The following is an 18,371-nucleotide window of genomic DNA, read 5'->3' as shown; positions in this document are numbered from 1 at the left end:
TACTGAGCTACCTGCTCGTCTTTCCACCATTCAAACTGCAACAGAAATACACCTCCTCACAGAGCCGTCCTGGGTGGTCATGGATGACAACTACTTGTCTCCCAACCAGCAGGGTGAGGCCATGACACTGAGGGAAGGCCACATAACAGCAGAAACACAATTCTTCATATAGATGAAGTTTTCTCAGCTTCAAGTAGACAGCACCAGAAGGAAAGGGAATTAGGGTCAGCCTGCCTTTCAAAGGGGCAGCAGTGGTTCAGCGATAGAATTCTTGCCTCCCACACAGGGGACCCAGGTTTGATTCCAGGCCAGTATATTTCACGTGTAGCTACTACTCATCTGTCAGTGGAGGCTTTCGTGTTGCAGTGATGCTGAACAGGTTTCAGCAGAGCTTCCAGACTAAGACAGACTAGGAAGAAAGGCCTTGCGATCCACATCCGAAAATCAGCCAGTGACAACCCTGTGGATAACAACATTTCAGTCCACAACTTACCATCGGGACGGCCCAGGGCCAGGCAGTTCATTCTACTGTGCTGTGAGTCAGGGGCCACGAGTCAGGTCGCCATGAGTCAGGTGCCAACTCAACACCAACTAACAATAACCGCCTTTCAAAATGAATTTTGAATTCATTTCACAAACATTTATGAAAAACCCACTATGTGTTTGGCAGTGCTGGTTTCTGGGGCAGAGAGGGAAACAGGACATGGTCACTGCCCTCAAAGAACAGACAGTCTTGTAGGGAAAAAGTCACAAGAACTGGAAATTATAATACCGCTGGTTAGCACAAAGAAGGAAGCAAGTCCAGGGTATTCTGAGAGTACGAGAAAGAAACACAAATCCAGTTAGGATCCCAGGTTTCCTGGAGGAGAAAAGGCAAGAGCTGAGTGAACGGTGTGGGGAAGAGGTTGTGGAAGGGAGGTGCTGGAGCTGGGTGCAGAGCGAAAATAGCTCATGTGTGCAGAGAACACCAAGCAGCTCAGCTACCTATGGCACAGAGTTCAAGGTAAGAGGGGCCCACAAGAGAGCAAAGGGGCTGCCGGAAGACAGTGGGCCATGACCAAAGTACTGCATCCAAGTAGGCACTGGGGCAGGGTCTGTGTCTAAGGATGGCCACTTTGGGCAGCTGTCGGGTGCGTGGACTGCAGCACAGCCTGAGCACAGGGATCCCAGGAAAAGCAAAGCTCTGGATGGCATGGTGTGTAGACTGAGGTCATCACCGTGGCTCTTCCGAGCCACCCCACCTGAGTGGGACTTCCCATCCATAGCCCCTACTGCCGGAGTTTGGCACCATGTGACCTAATCTGCCTACCCCACCCCACCCCGCCCCAACAACTGCAGCCTCACAACTAACTGAACACAGAATTGACACCCAGCCCTCAAGCAGCCAACCAGCGGGGCAAACACCTCTGCCCTGTGTGGCTTGGCACCAGGAGACAAGCTGGGCCACGGGGTGTCTTTGCCTCGGGAATCTGAACTAAGAACCTGGGAACAACTAGACAGTTTAAGAATCTGTGTGGAAGCCTAAAATACATCACAAGTCCTAAAGAGCATGTCCAGAAAAATACTCAGTGGCTTAGGATTCCTATTTGCAGCCATTCACCATTAGCACAATAATAAAAGACTCCTTTTTTTTTTTTTAAACCTCGGAGCCCTGGTGGCACAGTGGTTGAGTTAGGCTGCTAACCAAAAGGTTTGCAGTTCAAATCCACCAGGCGCTCCTTGGAAACCCTATGGAGCAGTTCTACTCTGTCCTATAGGGTGGCTATGAGTCAGAATCAACCTGACAGCAATGGGATCATTTAAAAGACAAAAACTTTGAGGCTTATTTGTTTCCTACCCACTTGTTGTTAACTGTCACCCTTAACTCGTGCACTAGGGAAGGAAGTGCTGCCTGGTCCTGCACCATGCCCGTGATAGGTGTGGGTCAGACCATTGTGATCCACAGGGTTTTCATTGGTTGACTTTTGGAAGTAGATAGCCAGGCCTTTCTTCCTAATCTGTCTTAGTCTATAAGCTCTGCTGAAATCTGTTCAGCATCACAGCAACACATAAGCCTCCCTGACAAACAGGTGGTAGCTGCACTTAATGTGCATTGGCCGGGAATCAAACCGGGGTCTCCTGCATGGAAGGCGAGGATTCTGCCAACGAACCAGCACTGCCCTCTCCTACCCACCAGGGCTCTCAGTTTGAGGATGAAGTCCCCCTACCTTCCCACGACCCAGTTATACTCACAGAACTGCAGGCTGAGGCTCAGGAAGGCCAGCAGCGCAGCCAGGGCCAGCAGCAGCAAGAAGCGATTACGGAAAACCATTATTATTTGTTCTATCTTCTTGTCATGGTTTCACCTCAAATCAGGAACAGGCCCTGTGAATAAAGCAGAGGCAATAAACGTGCGTGTGTGCGTGCGTTCTGAGGTGGAAAACCAAGTTTGTTGACTGAAAATAATCCAATTAGCATAGTCTCCCGGCCGGGAAGCCAGAGAACAATAGCGCGCTCTATGATTAGTCTTCGCCCCACATAAGCCCAATGGAGAAGGCTCCCTCCACATAAATTAGAGCAAACCAGTTCATGAATGCTTCATTTATCTGCCATCAGCAGGGAATGAGGTTATCTTACAGACCTGACCTTTCCAAAGAAAAATGTAAAGTGAGTTTATTGAGCACTTACAATGTGCCAGGCAACGATGTCTACATGGATCAGCTCCCGCTCACCCAGGTGTGACCTCCGACTTTTAAATCTTCAAATTTTTTTTGATGAAAATCTTGCTACGATGACCCTGGTCTTCTGTAATTTTAATCGTTAACCTGAACATCCATCACTGCCAACGTGTCCCACAATAATGCCTTTAGGGACAGCCAGGCTGCACAAGAGGGCCTGCTCCTAAACAAACCAGCCCTCTCCTCTCATCCCGGGCCATGGCACCAGCCGCAGTTGTATCCATGGGTCTTCCTGAGTCCCACCCCACCCATTCTAACTTCCTCAAACCATATCCCAGTTCCAATTGCCCTCAAGGTGACTCCAAATCATGGCACCCCGTGTGTGTTTGAGTAGAACTGTGCTCCACAGGGTTTTCAGTGGCTGATTTTTCGAAGTAGGTCATCAGGTCTTTCTTTCTTCTAAGATGCCTCTGGGTAGACTCAAACTTCTAACCCTTCCATTAGCAGCCAAGCATGCTAACCATCTGCAGCACTCGGGGACTCCTAAACCATATTCCAAAAACCCATTGCCATAGAGTGGATTTCAATTCACGACAACCCTACAAGACAGAGTAGAACTGCCTCATAGGGCTTCCAAGGGTGTAATCTTTATGGAAGCAGAGTGTCATATCTTTCTCCCATGGAACACCTGGTGGGTTCAAACCACTGGCCTTTTGGTTAGCAGCCTAGTGCTTAACGACTGCGCTACCAGAGCTCCTTCCAAACCACATGAGAACACTGCAAAAGAAATTTTTACAAGTGCAGACCGAGGCTCTAAATGTCCCTTCTGTGAAGATAGTGAGTGGCTGCTGCAAGTTTTACCCCAGCAATCTTGGATACCAAGTTTATTCTAGTTCTCATTGGGGGTTTTAAGTAGAACTTGAAACCACAAAATCTCTTCAGAAAAGGTTCTCAAGCTACAGATTATAACAGTCATTTCAAACTTGTTTTTCACAGCAGAATCTTTTCCCCATTCAAATACAACCTCCTTCAGAGCCCCAACAGGCAAAGTCACAAAAAAGCACAATTGCTGATGAGGTGCAGGTCACACAATTATGTAAACCTATGAAAAGCCATGGTACTATACACTTGGGGTGCGATTGTGTGGTATGCAAATTACAGCTCAGTAAAGCTGTTATAAACAGCCCTGGGTGCACAATGGTTAAGTGCATAGCTGCTAACCGAAAGGTTGTTGGTTCAAACCGAACAGCCGCTCCGAGGCAGAAAGATATGGCGGTCTGCCTCCGTAAACATTATAGTCCTGGAAACCCTGTGGGGCAGTTCTACTCTATCCTATAGGGTCGCTATGAGGCAGAATCAGCTTGATGGCAAGTGGGTTTGGTTTTGGTTTTTTGAAAGCTGTTAAAAGACAAAAGCACAAGTGCTGGGATAAACAAGCAGGAGTAGGAGCCCGAGACCCCTGGGCTTCCTACTCCCTCCCCAAGGGCCTATGGGGGAGTTTGAAAACCACTTCTTTAAAGGGTCTGTCAGGCTTTCTACCAATAAAACCATTTGCTAAGATTGATGACGATGCACCTCGCCACTGAGCCTGTATGCCCCGTGGCTGAAGAGACCAACATCTCTGCTAACAAAGAGATGCCAATTTTACACCTTCCAGTGAGTCCTGCTTCTGTCTCCTTAGTCACCACCCTTTAGCCAGCGCCCAGTGCCCCATGCCAATCTCCAGCTCCTCCTGGGGACACCGCCGTTGCCTCTCTGGCCTTTCCTTCAAGACCATGACTGATCCTTCTGGTGGTTTAGCATAGTTGAGACTCCAAATAAACCTTTTCTGTTTCCAAGATTCAAACTCCCGTCAGCGTCCATCAGAGGGTGTCTGAAAGTGCATGCAGACTCAGAAGCGGCTTGGCAGACACTGCTCGTTAAGGGAGCCTCAGCCAGGACTTCTGCACTGAACCCTCCAAGAGGTCAAGTAAGAAACAGAATGTGGGCCCGCCTGACTGTGGCGATGCAGGGGTTTCTCCTGTGGCAACAAAGATGGTGAACCCTCGATGCCATAAAGCACCAAGGGCGGGTGGCTCTAATCCAACCTGGTGGTTCCTTGCCTGAGGCCTCTGGGAGCGATCATCGTCCACTTCCTTGTATCATTGACCTTGGGGGGTGTCCTCGGCAATGCTTATCTGATGGCTCAACAGCAAACCACAGGAAAACAACCCAAGTCAGTCTCTGTCCTACGTCTGGACCACCTCTATAGCCTGGCTTAGTCCCCACGGAATGAGCAGGGAAGTACAACATTCACCTGAAAACACTGGCCACCGTGTTTTCAAAACATACACCACTTGGGTGGAATATCAGTGTTCCCAGTGGGAACCCTTCAGCAGCCTCCTGCCAGAAAAGACATCTAGCCTACTGTTCTAGGAACAAGGACCTTCCACCTGCTCAAAACCATCCATTTCCTTAGGTTTCCATTTTTTCCATTTACTGGAGCAGTTTGAGCCAGCTGCCATGTGGGCCCTTTACATCCCCCTCACACTCTGCAGGGCAGGTGTGCACAATTCTAATACAAAAACAAGAAAGGTGAAACTCAAGGGTGCAAGGTTATGAAGTGGTGGTGCCGGGACACAAAATGAGATCTCTGTGCCTCTCAAGTTCTTTTTCACGATTTATAGTGTCTCCCTGACATGTCCACTTGTGGATTCCAGTTGCTACCTATGGATCAATACAGAACAAGTTAACTCTTGATGTGACAGTTTTTGAGATGCTTGAAGATGGTCGGCAGCTCCTGGTGAAACAGATCTCACAACCTTTAAATGGCATGGGTTTCAGAGATCTCTCATTATCTCAGTCATTCCCAAATTGGGCTTATTCTACCTTCTCAACAGCCTTCTTATTGGATGATCCTTTTCATCTGGGGGTGGGAGGGTGAATGGGGTGTGTCGGTGGGGAGAGAAGATCGTGGAAAAGGGAAATGGTTCAGAGCAAAGTTCTCTTTTTAGTATGCCTGTGCCCTCAACAATAAATACGTTGGGGCTTTTCTTAATGTCTTCCTCACCTTCTGACACTCAACCACCTTTTTTGAGGCTAATGCCGTCTTTGGGAGGTCTTCTTTGCCTTACATAAACATCTTGTAGTGTTCCTCCCCAGGAGATAGCCTTTGGGTCTCTCAGCGTTCTGCCATTCAGGGGGTCTTGCCTGAAGGTGCTTTATCGTGTGGGACCACATCAGCAGCTCAGTGCAGAGAATGGGGAGCAATAGCTAAGGAGTCAGACCTAGGTGTCAACACCTTATGACCTTGGTGACTTTGGCCACATTACTTAATATCTCTGAGGCTCCATTTCCTTGTTTGTAATCTGCGACTAACTACCTCAGGATGTTATGAGGACTAAATTAAAGGCATATAGTATAATTGCCAGAATATGGTAGTTCAAACCATAATGGTTGTTATTAGATGTATTACCTACTTATCTCCTCTCAGTTCATTTTGTTCTTCCTCCCTTCTCCTGAGAAAAAGGGCTTAAAGTGGAGTTTCTTAACCCGTCTGTTTATTACTCTGAGGACAAGAGTGCTGGTGGTTCATGTGTTCTGGTCCACATCCCTCTCTCTCTCTGCAGCTTCAGCTCAAATCCTGTCTTGAGGCCATTTTAAGACCTTCGTAACCTCACATTCCAGGCCTGGGAAACCTCCCACCCCTGATTTCTGACCCCAGATGGCATCTCTGGCTTCACCACCACAGTTGTGAAGCTCAGGTCTGCCTCTTTGTTGCTCCCTGTGTACTATATAGGAGGGAAGGCCTTTCTTCTGGGGCTGGGCCAGGTCTGGCAGTGGGTAAGTGCTCTGGCTCTTCAACCACTTCCTGCTTCCAGCCTTTTGGGAGATTTTCCACCACACTGGTGGGCATGTGAGCCATTGGAGCTGCCAAGTATGTTTCCTATGGTTTTGCCTGACACTGACTTTTCATATAGGGATTACCCACAGGACGTTTCAGGGTTGTCTTCAAGTGGGCAGTAGATGGAAACAATGACTACTTGCTGAGCTAAATCTCGGGTTTATCATGTGGTTGATTTGCTGCAGTAACGGCCTCCAATTTGTTCATGCCTTTCTGTATCCATTCTCCCACACTAACTCTGAGCTTGGCCAATGGGACAACAGCAAATGTGTTGTAAGCAGAGACTTACGCAGTGGAGTTTGTCCTCCCTTGCTATGTTTGGAACCCTGAGACACCGTGTGAACAAGCCTGGGCTAGCCTGCTGAAGGATGAGAGACCACGTGGAGCTTGGACAAGCAGTTCCTCCTGAGGCTTTCAACCAGCTTCCTGATCGCCACGCATTTGAGGGAGGCCATCCGAGATCATCCAGCCCAGCCACACCACTCACAGATAAATACCAGTAGAGTCAGCCCAGGCCAAAAGAACCACATGGCCAACCCACAGAACTGTGAGCAAGTCTAACAGTTGCTGTTTCGAGCCACTCTGTTTGAAGAACTTGATACAAAGCAAAAGCTAACTGATGCAATAGAGAGGATACGCCTTGCATCTTTACCAGGAAATTCTAAGCCACGGCCACAGTCTAGCTCTCCATATCCTCATCTGTGGGCACCATATGGAAACCTCCAGCATATCTCCGTTCTTCAAGACGCTGAGTGCTGTTTGGGAGAGGGGCTATATGTTCAGCTCCAGATTTAAAATACTGAGAATGTGTCGGGTTTCACCAGATGGCTGGGACTGTGTGACAGTCTTACTTTTTTTAATGTTCGAGCTCCTGCCATCTCTGGCTTTTCCTTTAACAACACGGGTCTCAATTTGTGAACACCCACCATTTCCCCTTCATACTCCCAGGGTTTCTGCCTCTGCCACCTAATGCTCCAGCATGGTCAGACTCTCATTACTTCTACTTGCACCAGGGACCAACATGGTGTGATCATAGCCCTAGGAATGTACAGACGAGGTGGGAGCAGGGCCCCAGGATAAACACATGCCTTCTTCTGGAGCCTACTTCATCAGAATATTTGGAAATGTCAGCCAGGCTTTAATTAAATAAAAAAAAAAAAGGCTAAACAATAATGATAGAATCAGAAATACACATAAATTTGAAGAGTTCATGTTTGCAGCTAGAGCTAGGACCTAAAGGTGTGTGTGTTGAGTGTGTGTGTGTGTCCGGTGTGAGAGCCTGAGTGCATGGCTCTGCCACGGGGGTATTTCTTCACTGGGGCCACTTCTTTAGTGGAAGAGGCTGAGAGGAGCTTGATGTGTGAGGAAGACATCCCAGAGAACGGCAGATCTGTGCTCAATGCCCATCTCGGCCACTTATTTTTTGTGCGCTCCCCTGACAACGGACTGAATTCACCTCTGAGTCTCAGGATACTGGTCCCTTCATAAAATGGGGATAAGAGTATGAAAGACAGGGCGGCAGGGAGGAGCACGGCAGGCACAGCACCTGGCAGAGAGTAGGTACGTGCTGTGTTGGCTGCCCAGGCCCTGGAGCGATCGTACAGAACTCCCCATGCCATCATCTACACACTGAGATGCATCCTTTCCCCCTGAGCGGCTGCTTCTGCCCCAACACTGTGGTTCCTTTCCCAGTCCTGGCCATTGGCATTTCCCTTCTCACAGGCCCCGTCCCCAGCAGTCAGAGCAGGAAGCCACGTTCACAGCTACATTCGTGGCTTCTCCACCACAGCGAGCCTTTTGGGGGGCTGACTCAGCAGTTGTGTCTCTGCCTTCGCCCCAGGTTTTCCAGCCTGGAACATCTGCCTCAGCGTCTGTTGGGCCCCACGCCAGGAGACAGATCACCAGCCAGGATCTCTGGCTCCGGGGCCTCAGCTCTAGCCCCAGTTCTCCAGAGCCCCATTTTCCCTTTCCATATCCACGTAGGAGGCTCCCAGAAGTCACTCATGCTGGGTGTCAGGGGCTGGGGGGAGCGGAAAGAGGGGGTAACTGCTTAATGAATACCAGGTTTTCTCTGGAGTAGAGAAAATGTTCTCAAATTAGATAGAGGCAGGGTTGTATGATAATGTGAATGTACTAAATGACACTGAGTTGTTCACTTTAACATGGTTAATTTCATGTTACGTGAATTCCACCTCAATAAAAAGAAGTCTTACAATCCTGGGGTTTCCTTTCTTCCCCACATATTCTTCCACAGGAGCTGTGCACACGTACCCCTGGGGTCTCCTGCGGCTCCTCCAGACTCAACTTCAGGCTCGCCCAAGTCATGCCAAGTGACAGCCAGGACTCTGGGCCGAGATCAGGAGCCCTGCATCCTGCCCACCCGCAGCCTGCCCCCCCGCAGCCTGCCTACACGCAGCCCAGATAACGAAGTCCAGGGGAAGATTCACCCTGCAACAGCTGGGTGGTGGGCTCTGGGATGATGGCCCACATCAGTAGGGCTCTCACATCTCCTAACCCCCAAGGATCTCTCAAATCCCATCACTGCCCATGGAAAAGATGCACCTGGCTCAATATGGCACCATGAGCAAACCCACTGCCTATAAATGCTGCTGTGGAAACCTCTGAAATGCTCCTGATTGAACATGTGACACTTGCTAGTCATCAGAGGTCTACTGGGCACAGCCTTAGTCCCACTGTGCTAAACCCACAAGGCAAAAATATTTTAAACCCAGAAATAGATTACTCTGAATTCCTGATGAAGCAGCAGAAAACAAAATGAACCAAAAACCCCGGCTAAACAATTCAATCTTAAATCAGATCTGAACAGTGGAGGGAAAAAAAAAATTTTTTTTTTAAATACAATTGAGAAAAAAAATACTCATTAATAGGCGGCTCCCATTACATTGTGATAAATACCATTTCTGAACTAAGAGGAAAAAGGAACACATCAAAGGCATTTTTACAGGTTCTACTACCAGAGATCTCTGAAGCCCGAGCCCTGGCCTGTTTTTACCTCGGAAAAGCTAGAAAAACATGTTTATTGACAGTCTCTAGAAAAACATGTTTACTGACAGTCTCTGGTCTCAGGGTCCTTTCAAAGTATACCAAGGTTAGAGTTTTAAATATGACATGACTGCTTAAAAGAAAATTATCTTTCATTTGTACAGTTAAAATAGCATTACCAGAAATAGAAAGGTGGTATTAAAGAAAATGCTTGAGGTGTATTTTGTTCTTTGATTTTTTGCTCCTCATTATTTTGGCCTAGGTAAATACTGTATTATAATTTAAAAAAAAAACCTCAAGTCCATAATTGTGAACTAAACATGAACCAAGCAAAGGCAAAAGTTACATATTAATAGTCACCTGTTTCCAAAGTCACCTTAAAGTAGAGTTTAATTGCAAAATCAAAGGTGCTTAGCTAACAACAAACCAAACTTGAAGTCTGATGAATGACAGACAGACAGCTTCCAGAGCTGCCTGAAAACCTCAGGAGGCAGAATAGGCACCAAGGATACTGTCCCCCAGTATCTATTTCTCCTTTCTCTTACTTACAGAACCCTCTAGGTTTTAGCTAGAATCATGGCCACCCAGCTAGAGACAATATTTCCTAGACTGTCTTGCAACTACTGTGATCATGCGATCAAGTTCTAGCCAATGAGTTGTGATTGGAAGTCATATGTATAAATCCAGGTCAAAGAAGGGTGTCATGGGCTCAAAGCAGTTACTCACATTCTAGTGTTCTCCAGTTAATTTGCAGGCTTAGTTCTAAAGGTTGAAACCAATTCATTCATCCATCCATGCATGCATTCATTCATTCGATTCTACATAGTTCCCAAGGGCCAATATGTATCAGGCACCACCCTAAGTGGTAAGGACTCAGGATGAGTAACTCTCAGTCTCTGCCATCTTGAAGCTCACAGCTGAAATGTACTGAAGTATTTAAAGGAGAAATGATATGAGATCTGGATTTACATTAAAATATTCTAGGAAAATAAAAAATGCTTGAGGGGGAATTGATGAAACAAGCTTGGCAAATGTTGATAACTGCTGAAGCTGGGTCATGGATCCTTGAGGGTTCATTTTATGATCCTCTCTGCTTTTGTTTACGTTTGAACAGTATGAAGAAAAAAAAAAAAAGGAAATTCACAGTCTGGTCAGTGAAGTCGTGAGTACGCAGATCGTGATGCCATATGAGACCAGTGCTATGACAGGGGAAAGCCCGCAAGTAGGCTGGCACACCTGGGCTGGCACACCTAGGTCAGCAGAGGGATGGGTGGGTTTCCTGGAGGGGGTGATGCTGGAGATCAGACTTGAAGAGCAGACTAAAGTTGGTGCATCTAAGATTGCACCTTAGGAAAATAGAACGAACCAAAAGGACTGTACTAAATAAGACTATATCCATTGCTGTCGAGTCGATTTTGACTCATAGTGACCCTATAGGATGGAGGACAACCGCCCCATAGGGTTTCCAAGGAGTGGCTGGTAGATTTGAACTACCAACCTTTTGGTTAGCAGCCGAGCTCTTAACCACTACGCCACCAAGGCTCCAAACTATTAATTGGGGGGGGGGGGTACACAGGACCATGAGTGAGAGACAGAAGAAGAGAGGTGAGACTTGAGTTAGTCCAGGCACCCCTGCAATAGCTATACAGTGAGCCTGCTGAAAGCTGGCTGCTTAGGGAGGCCCCACGGGGGCTGGTCTGGGGAGCCCTCACCTTCTCTGGGTGTGCCCCTCCACTGCAGGCTGCAAGGGTCTCACTAAACTTGTTTCCTCCTATTCCTCTAACTACTGACTTTACGTCCTCCTATTTGGTTCCCCTTTCTCCCACTCACAAAATCCTGGTGACACAGTGGTTAAAGCACCCAGCTGCTAACTGAAAGGTTGGTGGTTCAAACCCACCAGCCACCCAACGGGAGAAAGATGTGGCAGTCTGCTTCCGTGAGGATTTCAGCCCTGGAAACTCTACGGGGCAGTTTTACTCTGCCCTAATTTTTTTTTTTTTTTTTTTTACAGGGTTACTATGAGTCAGAATTGACTCTATGGCAGTGAGTTTGGGTTGGGTTCTCCCACTCTAGAAATAGGATGCTCACTCAACTATGCCAGAGAAAGTAAGAGTTTGAAGAGGTTTTAAACACCATTTAGTGCAATTCCCTTGGTTGACCTGAAGAGGCCAGTGCAGGTCAGACTCAGCACAATGTCCCAGGCTGCACAGGGAGCCCAGCCCTTGAGGCTCAGACAGTCCTTCACAGAGTGCTGCCCAGAACCCTGATCTCATCATGCTCTTCCTTTTCATTGTAGTGGACACTATGTGGACAGACACTTATAACTGCCCCCTAGGAGCTCTCTCCTTCCTCTGATTAACAGAACCCTCTGGGTGTTAGCTGGATACAGGGCCAACCAGCTAGAGACAATATTTCCCAGATTCCCTTGCAACTACTTATGATCATGTGATCATGTTCTAGCCAATGAGTTGTGCTTGGAAGTAATATATACAATTTCAGGTTAAGCGGGGGTGTCTGCCCTACCCCACCCTGGCCTCTTTTCTTCCCCCTTCCACGCTCTGAAACATTGATGAGCAGCTTTCCCAAGGCAGATAGAGACAACATCCTGGGGAGGACAGAAAAAAACTCTGGATGACCCCATAGGGCAAAGCCTCCCATATTCTTCACTGCCTATCAGCTCTGACATTTTTGTGGAAAAGTCAACCTCACAACTTACTAAGCCGTTGTTAAGGCAGCCAAAGCTCTGTCCTAACTAGAACTCAGCATTAGCACAGAAAACATTGGTCCTTTTCATGGGAGCTGACTTCTGTGGGCTACGATGAATCAGCACACATACGTTCCTGAACTGCATTAGCAGAAAATCTCACCAACCACCCAGCTGAACATCAGACTTTGATATGACGTAAATGAGACACAGTCAGGGTAACTTTTGTTCTTTTAGCGCTTCATTTTTTTATTTTATCTCAAAAAATCATGTACCTACGAAGATGCCCTGGCCGCAGGTAACAGAAAACCCTAACTAACTCAGGAGATGCACCAACTTTCTCACATAATCGGTCATAGTGTCAGGACAGCAGCTCCAATGTTGGTTAATTCAGCAACTCAAAGGCAGCATGGAGAAGCCAGGTTCTTCCTATCTCTGTGCTCTGCCAGCCTCTGTCCTGCCCCAGAGCTGGCTTCCCCCAGGGTCCCATGCTGGTGACCACACTCCCAAGCATCACATCCACAGTGGCAATGTTCAGAGGCAGAAGGGACAGTCCTGCACATCTCTACTGGAACAAGGAGCCCTTTCCCAGAAACCCCTCCTGCAGACTTCCCCTCACGTCTCACTGGTAGAACTGTGCCCAAACAAATCACTGGTGGGGAATGGACCACGGCAAGTGGATGACACCACACGGAAGCCTGTGGCAGGGAGGGAGGGAGGGAGCACCGGGGTTCTGTCAGAACAAGGGCATGCTGGGACGTTTGCAACAACCCGTAATTGGGGAAGGTTTGACAACACACACAAATCATTCTAAAAAATGATTTTCAAAGTCAGTCATCTGAAGACAGTACCAGTACTTTTCAGATGTAGCAATCAAAGCACATCTAGTAATAATTACATGTTTAAAAAACATCAGTGCTGGTTTGCTCAGGTGTAACTTTGTAGTGATAAATGCCTGATCAGCATCTTCATTCAGCCTGCTGACTGTATGTGTTCTACTAACAAGACCTTTTAATCCGGGTTACATGGTTTGTGTGCGCGCGCGTGTGTGCATGCGTGTGTGCGTGTGTGGTGAAAATATAATCACCAAAACATTTGCTAATACAACTTCCATAGTTACAATTCAATAACACTGCTTGTATGTTTCATCTTATGCCATCATTATCACAAACATTTTCCAAAATATTCCACCACCATTAACATAAACTCAGTGCCTCCCAAACAAAAACTCCTATCTTCCCTCTCCCTCCCACCCCAGTAGCTATTCATAATCTGGCTTCTGTATATTTGCTTATTTCATCTAAGTGAGGTCATATGGCGTTTATCCTTTTGCAACTGACTTGTTTCACTCGGCATAATGTTTTCAAGGTTCATCCAGGCTGTAGCATGCATCAGAACTTCCTTTCTCCTTATGGCTGCATAATATTCCATTGTATGTATATACTGTGTTTGTTTATCCATTCATCTGTTGATGGGCATTTCTGTTGTTTCCAATTTTTGGCTATTGTGAACAGCCCTGCAATGAACACTGGCATACAGCTTTCTGCTTGCGTTCCTGCCTTTACTTCTAGGTATATACCTAGGATTTACATGTTTTTAAAACATGCATCATGAATTATTTATCCACTGTTTCTTTCCAAAAAGAGGCAGATAATCTGAAGATTTGGTACTTTTAAATCCTTGAAATACAATAGTTTTTTTTTTTTTCTTTGTCTTTCACGGCCTCATTTGTGAACTACACATTCCTACCACACTCTGCTTGAGGTTTTTCCCAGCTCTACGAAGGATAAACTTGTCCAGGCAGCTGATCATTTCTCAGGTCCAGAAGAGAGTGGAATAACTAAGTCCTCAAGCCAGTTTTATGTATTCTTCAGTTATTTTTTCTGACATTTTGGAACCAGTCTGTGTTCCATCCAACTTTGCTGTCTTGCTCTTTAAGCGTTTGGAGTTGCTACAGCTGAAATTGGCATTCTTATTTTAGAATGTCAAGAGCAACCATAAGTATCTCATCAAAAAAAGGAGAACAAGCAGTTGGCATGACTTACTCACCACAAAGCCACTTAAAAAATATAGCTGATCCTTCTTATTTTGCAAGCAAACTGTATCAATTAAAAGTTTCTTAAAATGCCAAGGAAAGCACAAGAGGATGAAACAGGCAGGCTGTAACATGGGGAATGCAGGTGGTGTACAATGGAGGTTCAAGTGGTAAGAAGCCAATTTTTCAAAGGAAAAAGAAAAAAGCATGCAGTCCTAAGAATCTCGGCCATGTGCACTGTAGGAGTAAATATACAACAGAAAGCACAGGCTGCCACGGTCACGTACATTTTCTGATGCCTGCACTTCTACGTTACAACACTCCACAGGAGCGTGACTTTGCTCTAGATGGATACATGGGTGGGAGCATCAGGCACACCACTGATCTAGGCATTTTGCTCCATGAGATATTACTCAGGCTTGGAGCACACTCACCTTCAGAGCTTTGAGAAACCTGTGCTCTTGCTGAACCAGCCCATGACTCATCGTGACGGGCGTGGGTGTGTCAGGTAATCTGTGGCTCGTTATCTCTGCCAGGGCTGGTAGGCTGGAACTCCATGCCCTTAAAATGTACTTTAGAAAATCGCTGTATTGCTCAGTGGGATGTGGGCAGCATCAGCAGAGTGAGCCTTCCTGTCCACAGAGATGATCAAGCATAGGTAGCACCTGCAGTGAATGTGTGGAGGAGCTGACGTGGGTGACCTTAGGAGCCCTTCATGGGCTGATATCGCTCCATCGGAGGAAGACCTGGCAATCTGCTCCCATAAAGATTACAGTCTAGAAAACCCAACGGGGCAGTTCTACTCTGTCACATGGAGTCACTATGAGTTGGAACCAACTCAACAGCACTCAATAACAATGGGTTGATATCCAAAGGTTCTCTGATTCACATCCTAACATGTGCCTTCAATGCTTTTTTTCCAGCTTCTTTTCACTCATAAAATGACCAAACCAAAACCAGCTCCCACTGAGTTGATTTTGACTCATGACAGCCCCGTGTGTATCAGAGTAGAAATGTGTGCCATAGGGTTTTCCATGGCTGATTTTTGGGAAGTAGATTAACAGGCCTTTCTTCCAAGATGCCTCTGGGTAGACTCAAAGGACATTAATTCTTTGCGCCACCATAAAGTGGCAGGTAACAAAAAAACAGAGCAAAGAGCACTGTTACATAGAACCACGGACATTTAGCTTGGGAATCTGAACTGTTACCTAGTCCTGGCTTCCTTTCAATAAAGTAGGGACTAAAATTGTTTAAGCACCAAAACTTTGATTCAGCTCAGGTTAAAACTGTTAAGAACCTACAAGCATCAAGTTCAATGGGACTTAGTGAGAAACTTGGGAGAAACAAGGGCTTTTGAGAATGCAAAGCCCTGGGGTAGGCAGGCTTTATCCTTGTTAACATACAGTTGCCACAAACTTAAGTTAATTAAGCAAGTGGTTTTTCTGTATTAATTAACTTTTAATATTGAGTTTCTAAGTATGTCTACCAAAAAGGGCAAAGAGCTATCCTGTGATATCTGGAGGTATATTTTAATAGTGATCTTCAAGTTATTACAGGTAGGCTCTGACTTACTATGTATTCCAGTTATGACAAACCACACTTAAAGCCAACCATCCGTGTTTTGGGTTTTTTTTTTTTTTTTTTTTTGGCTTACATAATGTGCATACAAATGGAGAAGCAGGAAGTGCGATGTTGAAACTGTAAGTTTATACGCAATATTTCCAACCACCAAAGACAAATAAAGATACTGATAATAAAAGGCAATAATAATGAAAACTAAAAAAAAAAAAAAGAGGTATTTAACTTACATCTGAACTGACTTATGATGTATAAACTCCATCATCAGTTGGGGACTACCTGTATTTGGGCACTCTTGTGTGTTGTATCCCTGGGTGGTGTAAACGGTTAATGCAATCCACTGCTAACCAAAAGGTTGGAGGTTGGAATCCACCCAAAGGTACCTTGGAAGAAAGGCAATCCACTTCTGAAAAAAATCAGTCATTGAAAACACTATGGAGTACAGTTCCACTCTGATATACACGGGGTTGCTATAAGTGGGAGTTGACTCGATGGCAACTGATATAACTAACTGGTCTTGTGTGTTATAGGAAATCATGGTGGTTGCAATGTTTGTCATAGATTGTGTTTGCTAACTTTCTATTGTGTACTCTGTTGGTTATGGAAGGTTAACTGCCCACAAACTTTATGATAATACCACAGACTGCTTGTCATGGATTGAATTGTGTCCCCCAAAGCTATGTGTGTCAATTTGGCTAAGCCATCATTCCCAGTAGTGTGTGATTGTCCACCACTTTATAATCTGGTGTGATTTTCCTATGTGTTATAAATTCTAACTCTATGATGTTAATGAAGTGGGATAGACAGCAGTTATGTTAATGAGGCAGGACTCAGTCTCCAAGATGGGATTGTATCTTGAGCCAATCTTTTTTGAGATATAAAAGAGAGAAGTGAGCAGAGAGATGGGGACCTCATACCACCAAGAAAGCAGGGCTGGGAGCACAGTGCATCCTTTGGACCTGGGGTTCCTGTGTGGAGAAGCTCCTAGTCCACGGGAAGATTGATGAGAAGGACTTTCCTCCAAAGCTGACAGATAAAGCCTTCCCCAGAGCTGACGCCCTGAATTTGGACTTCAGGCCTACTAGACTGTGAGAGAATCAACTTTTGTTTGTTAAAGCCATCCACTTGTGGTATTTCTGTTACAGCAGCACTAGATGACTAAGATACTGCCATATCACTAATCTTGTTATACTTGATTCAATCAGGCTATAAATCCTCTCCAGAAGATAGGAACATACCTGAAAATCCTCTTTTGTAAGAAAAACAAACACTTCTAACAGATTGATTTTAAAATATAATGCAAAATCTTGTTCTTCCAAGAAGAACCATCTTCTATGATCGCCCCAGCAGGTGGCCATCAAAACTGTTCCTTTAGCGGTTTCCCACAGTGCTCTTGGGAGGAAGACCAAACCCTGTCCATGGCCTGAAGGGTCCTGCCTGCTGATGAGTCTCATCTCAAGCCCTCACACTAACCCCTACCTATCCTAGCAACCCTGGCCATCTCTCAGCCTCACAGAAGAGCTCTGCATCTTGGGCACTCGGGTCTGTGTCTATGCATGGTCCTCTGTATGACCCAATCAGGGAGGCAGGTCAGCTGGGCAAGTACCTGGGATGCCAGTCCACAGGGGCACCGCCTCCTACCCCTCACAGGAAATAACCTGAGGTGAAAAAAACTGTGTCTCTCTGGAATTTCTTGGGGCAAGGGAAGGAGGTGAGACCCCAAGGGGCATGCTGGAGCAAACCACATAGGGCCATTCGATGACCTTCTTGGGAGAGCTCTGGTGAGCTGAGACAGGTGAGTGAGTTTGAAGCCACGGCTCCCATGCTCAGGAGAGCAGAGCAGGAAAGCGTGGTGGTTTTTAAGCAGGTCCACACACTCTCTGTCAAATCTCCCATCAAGAGGGGGTTCCAGGTACCCTGAGCAGAACTTTGGGACCACCTTGATGAATACATTGTGATGGAAATGAAAGCATGCCCCCTAAGGGCAGTCCAAAAGCCCACGCAGATTCTTCCTGGCTTGTTCTCTCTCACATTGGAGCCCAGGGGTTCCATGCAAGAAGAGTCAGGCTATCCTGAAGCCACCTGACGGAGAAACCACGTTCGAGGCCACCCAGAGGCAGGGATGCCAAGGAGCCCCTGCTGTGCTACCCAGCTGTTTGACTCTTCCCAGTTCAGGCACGAGGTACGTGAGTGAGGGAGCCTTCAGATAATTCCAGGCTAGCCGCTGCCGGACTGTAACTGCCTGAGGTGGAGACCTGAGCCAGAATCACCCAGCTGAGCCCAGTCATCCTCCAGACCATGGGTAGTAAGAGTAAAACGATGGTTGTTATAACCTGTTGCTTTCGAGTCAATTCCGACTCATAGCAACCCTATAGGACAGAGTAGAACTGCCCCATACGGTTTCCAACGAGGGCCTGGTGGATTTGAACTGCCAACCTTTTGGTTAGCAATCGTAGCACTTAACCACTACACCACCAGGGTAGCCACCAAATATGAGGATGACTTATTGGG

At 46.5% G+C, this 18,371-nt stretch overlaps 1 protein-coding gene across 2 annotated transcripts in view; it reads right to left on the bottom strand.

Moving 5' to 3' along the window:
• PXYLP1 (2-phosphoxylose phosphatase 1) overlaps positions 1-18,371 on the bottom strand; it is an 80,322-nt gene that overhangs the window by 43,186 nt on the left and 18,765 nt on the right. Inside the window, exons 1-2 of one of the 2 annotated variants that reach the window (XM_064275507.1) lie at positions 2,233-2,335; positions 4-460 (exon numbers count right to left, since the gene is read on the bottom strand). Coding sequence is in view for 1 of the 2 variants with exons in the window: in XM_003416177.4 (XP_003416225.1) it covers positions 2,233-2,311 (79 nt within the window). In the remaining variant the exon portion in view is untranslated. Of the gene's footprint in view, positions 1-3; positions 461-2,232; positions 2,365-18,371 lie in introns of those variants that run through there. The other variant, XM_003416177.4, reaches the window with a different exon arrangement.

The sequence above is a fragment of the Loxodonta africana genome, chromosome 23, assembly GCF_030014295.1.
Source record: "Loxodonta africana isolate mLoxAfr1 chromosome 23, mLoxAfr1.hap2, whole genome shotgun sequence".
NCBI lineage: Eukaryota > Metazoa > Chordata > Mammalia > Proboscidea > Elephantidae > Loxodonta > Loxodonta africana.
The sequence above is the reverse complement of the archived record's forward strand: the minus strand, read 5'-3'. Positions and strand labels throughout refer to the sequence as shown.